Source organism: Mandrillus leucophaeus, unplaced genomic scaffold, assembly GCF_000951045.1.
Source record: "Mandrillus leucophaeus isolate KB7577 unplaced genomic scaffold, Mleu.le_1.0 Scaffold140, whole genome shotgun sequence".
Taxonomy (NCBI): Eukaryota; Metazoa; Chordata; class Mammalia; order Primates; family Cercopithecidae; genus Mandrillus; species Mandrillus leucophaeus.
In genome coordinates, this window is record NW_012101366.1 from 6,222,130 (window position 1) to 6,226,924 (window position 4,795).

The 4,795-nt window shown below is 41.8% G+C and overlaps 1 protein-coding gene across 5 annotated transcripts in view; it reads left to right on the forward strand.

The window, feature by feature from the left end:
- Positions 1-2,220, forward strand: part of GPNMB (glycoprotein (transmembrane) nmb) — a 29,507-nt gene extending 27,287 nt beyond the window's left edge. For all 5 annotated transcript variants that reach the window (XM_011973930.1, XM_011973931.1, XM_011973932.1 and 2 more), the window contains 2 exons: positions 668-761; positions 1,173-2,220. In XM_011973930.1, the coding sequence (XP_011829320.1) occupies positions 668-761; positions 1,173-1,332 (254 nt within the window). In that variant the 3' untranslated portion in view covers positions 1,333-2,220. The remainder of the gene's footprint in view (positions 1-667; positions 762-1,172) is intronic.
- Positions 2,221-4,795: the final 2,575 nt, after the last annotated feature.

Consider the following 4,795-nt stretch of genomic DNA (forward strand, 5'->3'; position numbering starts at 1 on the left):
TTTTTTGAAGCAGGGTCTTGCTCTGTCACCCAGGCTGGAGTGCAATAGGACAATCATGGCTCACTGCAGCCTCGACCTCCCGGGTTCAAGCAATCCTCCCACTTCTGCCTCCTGAGTAGCTGGCACCACAGGCATGCGCCACCATGCTAGGCTAATTTTTTAATTTTTTGTAGAGATGGGGTCTCACTATGTTGCCTCTGCCTCCCAAAGTGCTGGTATTACAGGCATGAGCCGGGGGGAGGGCACTCCTGTAAGGGGGCATGGAGGTCTGAAAGAGCAAGGGGAGTATGGCCAACTTTCAGGATTTTTAGCACAGCTGGAAGGTAGGTGGTGAGAGAGGAAGCTGGAGGCACGACCGCCTGATCACGGGAGCCCTTCCCCATGGTGACGCTGCTGGATCAGCCAAGACCTGAGCAGGTGTCTCCAGGACGTGACATCTCTCCACAGGGCCCTTACCGCAGTGTTCCAGACATGCTGACTCATTCTGTAAATAGAAGATAAGCTGACCCAAAGACTATGTATTATTTAATAGAAAAGATTACTGAAAGCCCAGAGGGAGCCATATATCTTCTGTGACAGCTCCCTTCCTCATTTATTTAATGGCATTATAAGCGTCATGTCCTCTAGGTGGAAGACATAACTAATATGCTCTTGCTTCTGTTTTAAGACCCAGCCTCCTCTTTAAGGATGGCAAATACTGCCCTGATCTCCGTTGGCTGCTTGGCCATATTTGTCACTGTGATCTCCCTCTTGGTGTACAAGTAAGTTTTTGGTTCCTATGCTTCATATCACTATAGTGTATGGTCAAAAGTGAATATATCCTGTGTAAATGCGCCATTTTTCCCTTTTTTGTTTTTAAACATTTTGTGTGGGCCAAACTGGCCTGTTAATCTTGCTGTGGTTTGTTTTTAATCCTAAAAATGCTACCAGATCTCAGTAACTTTACAAAATTATGTCAGCTTAATTTTAACATGATAATCTCAAATTATAGTGAGCAGGCACATTTCTTGCATGAAGAAGAGTAAATAAATGTACTTTCATAAGACACCAGTGTCTTGCAAACATGTTAAGTGGAATGAATCCTTTTATACCTGGCATGAAAAAGATTGTAGAAAGTAATGTATTTCAACTGAAGATCTTTTAAAAATAACTAACCAATAGATTGTTTTCAGAAAACACAAGAAATACAAACCAATAGAAAACAGTCCTGCGAATGTGGTCAGAAGCAAAGGTCTGAGTGCCTTTCTCAACCGTGCAAAAGCCGTGTTCTTCCCGGGAAACCAGGAAAAGGATCCGCTACTCAAAAACCAAGAATTTAAAGGAGTTTCTTAAATTTCGACCTTGTTTCTGAAGCTCACTTTTCAGTGCCATTGATGTGAGATGTGCCAGAGTGGCTATTAACCATTTTTTCCTAAAGATTATTGTAAAACAGATATTGTGGTTTGGGGAAGTTGAATTTTTTTATAGGTTAAATGTCATTTTAGAGTTGGGGAGAGGGATTATACTGCAGGCAGTTTCAGCCATGTTGTGAAACTGATAAAAGCGACTTAGCAAGGCTTCCTTTCATTATTTTTTATGTTTCACTTATAAAGTCTTAGGTAACTGGTAGGATAGAAACACTGTGTCCCAAGAGTAAGGAGAGAAGCTACTATCGATTAGAGCCTAACTCAGGTTAACTGCAAGGAGAGGAGGGATACTTTCAGCTTTCCATGTAACTATATGCATAAAACCGATGTAGTCCAGTTTCTAAGATCATGTTCCAAGTTAACTGAATCCCATTTCAAAACACACTTAGGAGCTCCTGATGGAGCAACAACAGGCCCAAACCTCTGGTATGATGTGCACACTTGTTAGACTCAGAAAAAATACTGCTCTCATAGATGGGTGGGAGTATTTTGGTGACAACTTGCTTTGCTCGGCTGAGTTAAGGAATGATATTCATTTATTCATTTATTCCATGGACATTTAGTTAGTGCTTTTTATATACCAGGCATGATGCTGAGTGACACTCTTGTGTATATTTCCAAATTTTTGTACAGTCAGTGTGCATATTTGAAATCATATATTATGACTTTCCAAAGGATGAGGTCCCTGGATTTTCATGGCAACTTGATCAGTAAGGATTTCACCTCTGTTTGTAACTAAAACTATCTACTATCTGTTAGACATGACATTCTTTTTCTCTCCTTCCTGAAAAATAAAGTGTGGGAAGAGACAAGACTTTGGTATTGTAATTATTTTTCTGATTCATCATTTGCTTTTCAATTACACTTACAGTTGTTTCTTTTTTATAGATGAGGGTCTCCCTATATTGTCCAAACTGGTCTCAGACTCCTGGCCTCAAAGGATCCTCCTGCCTCAGCATCCCAAAGCACTGGGATTACAGTAGTGAGCCACTGTACCCAGCCTCAATTTCATTTATAGTTTTTGACAAGTAAAAAAGTTGTTTAACAATGTCTCATAGAACATTGATAATCTCATAAATATTTTTTACCTAAATACATGTATATATATAGGGCTGAGCACAGTGGCTCACGCTTTTAATCACACTTTGGGAGGCTGAGGCAGGCAGATTGCTTAAGCTCAGCAGTTTGAGACCAGCCTAGGCAACATAATGAAACCCCGTCCCTACAAAAATTATTAAAATTAGCAGGGCCTGATGGTACATGCTTGTAGTCCCAGCTGCTCAGGAGGTTGAGGTGGAAGGATCACTTGAGGAGGTCAAGGCTGCAGTGAGCCAGGATGGTGCCACTGCACTCCAGCCTAGGAAGCAGAGTCAGATTCTGTCTCAAAAAAAAAAGATATATATATATGTGTGTGTGTGTATATATATATATCTTTCACATATCTATATATATATACACAATCACATCATATGTGAAACTTCAAATAAAAGTTTAATGTGTAAATGCATGTAATCAGATCAATCTAAAATAAGAGATTTTCTATAAGCAATTGTCCTGGACTCTTTGAGTAATCAGTATCATATTAAAAATAAAGGCAGGGGGTGGAATTCTAGGTCACAGTTTAGTAAACTTTTTCCATAAAGGGCTGGGTACTAAATCTCTTAGGCTTTATGGGCCACACAGTCTCAGTCACAACTACTCAACTCTCTCATTGTAGCGTGAAAACAACCGTAGACATTACGTAAATAAAAGAGCCTGGCTGTGTTCCAGCAAAAATGTATTTACAAAAACAGGTGGTGGGCCAGATTTGGCCCATGGGACATAGTTTGCCTGTTTTACACTAATAGAGACGAAATAGACATAGCAACCAAATGCAATTTGAGAATCTACATTGGATCCTAGCTTGAGGAAAAAACAGCCATGAAAGATACTCGTGGGACAACTGGGGAAACTTGAGTACACACTGGATACCAGATGATATTATAGAATTGTTAATTTTCTTAAGGAATGGTAAAGGTATTGTGGGGATTAACATTTAGTCTAGGTTCTTCATTTCCTGCATGACCTAGAGGCCAAAGAAATACAGCTATTTGTTCTAAAATCGCTTCCAAAGAGTGTAAAATTTGCAGAACAAGAATTGAGATTTCTCTCCATTTACATGATGACTATAGGGCCATGGTTCTCAACCAGGGGTGATTTTGCCCCCTAGAGGACATTTGGCAATGTTTGGAGACATTTGTGGCCTCCCGTGGTTAGAGGCCAGTAATGTTGCCCAACATCCTACAATCTACAAGACAACCACCACAACAAAGAATTATCTGGCCCATAGAGAGTGCGGTGGATCCTGCCTGTAATCCCAGCACTTTGGGAGGCTGAGGAAGGTGGATCACCGCAGCTTAGAAGTTTGAGAACAGCCTTGTCAACACAGCAAAAACCCCGTCTCTACTAAAAATACAAAAATTAGCCAGGTGTGGTGGCGCGCGCCGGTAATCCCAGCTACTCAGGAGGCTAAGGCATGAGAATCACTTGAACACAGGAGGCAGAGGTTGCAGTGAGCTGAGATAGCACCACTGCATTCCAGCCTGGGAGACAGAAGGAGACTCCATCTCAAAAAAACAAACAAACAAACAAACAATTATCTGGCCCTGAATGTAGAACCACCCTGCTTTGGAGTGACTACCGAAGCTCTGGGCATGGACATGAAGACAGAAGACTTTATTTGAATCCAGTCCTGCCAGTGAAGTCTGAGTAACTCTGGGCAAGTTGTTTGCCCCTTCCTGAGCCTCTCCTTTCGCAGTCTCCTCATCTGTAAAGTGGGTATGTATGCCTCCTTGGCTACTTCACAGGGCTGCGGCACATCCATCTGCCCGAATGAGTGGGCATGGGAGCACCCTGTTTATGGCATCGTGGTATGTACTCCATGTGAGGCCTGAGGACGGAAGCAGTGTGGAGAGGCTGTATCATCTTTATAATGATCAGGAGGCCAAGACATAAGTACCTAAAGCGGAAAAGTAATTGCAAACTGCAGCAGAATCACCTGAAGTTTGGTTAACACACATATTGCTGGGCCCACACTCAGAGCTTTGAATTCACTTTTCTGGGCTGAGGCCCCTTAAGGCTTTCTAACAAGTTTCTAGATAATCCTGCTACTACTGGGTGGAAGGAACTAACTTTGAGAAATTCAGTCTTGAAATCCGTTCTTCCCTTCCCTTATCAACAGGGGGTAGCAGAGAGCAGCAAATAGACAGTCATTCGGCGAGGAAGCAGGTCAAAATCCTCATCAAACCTCCATCAGTTTCAATCTAACAAGTGGCAGAAGAGAGGGCTGAAATAGTGAATTATTTAGATTTATATTATCCCTATGACCCCAGCAACAAGTCATTTAACTT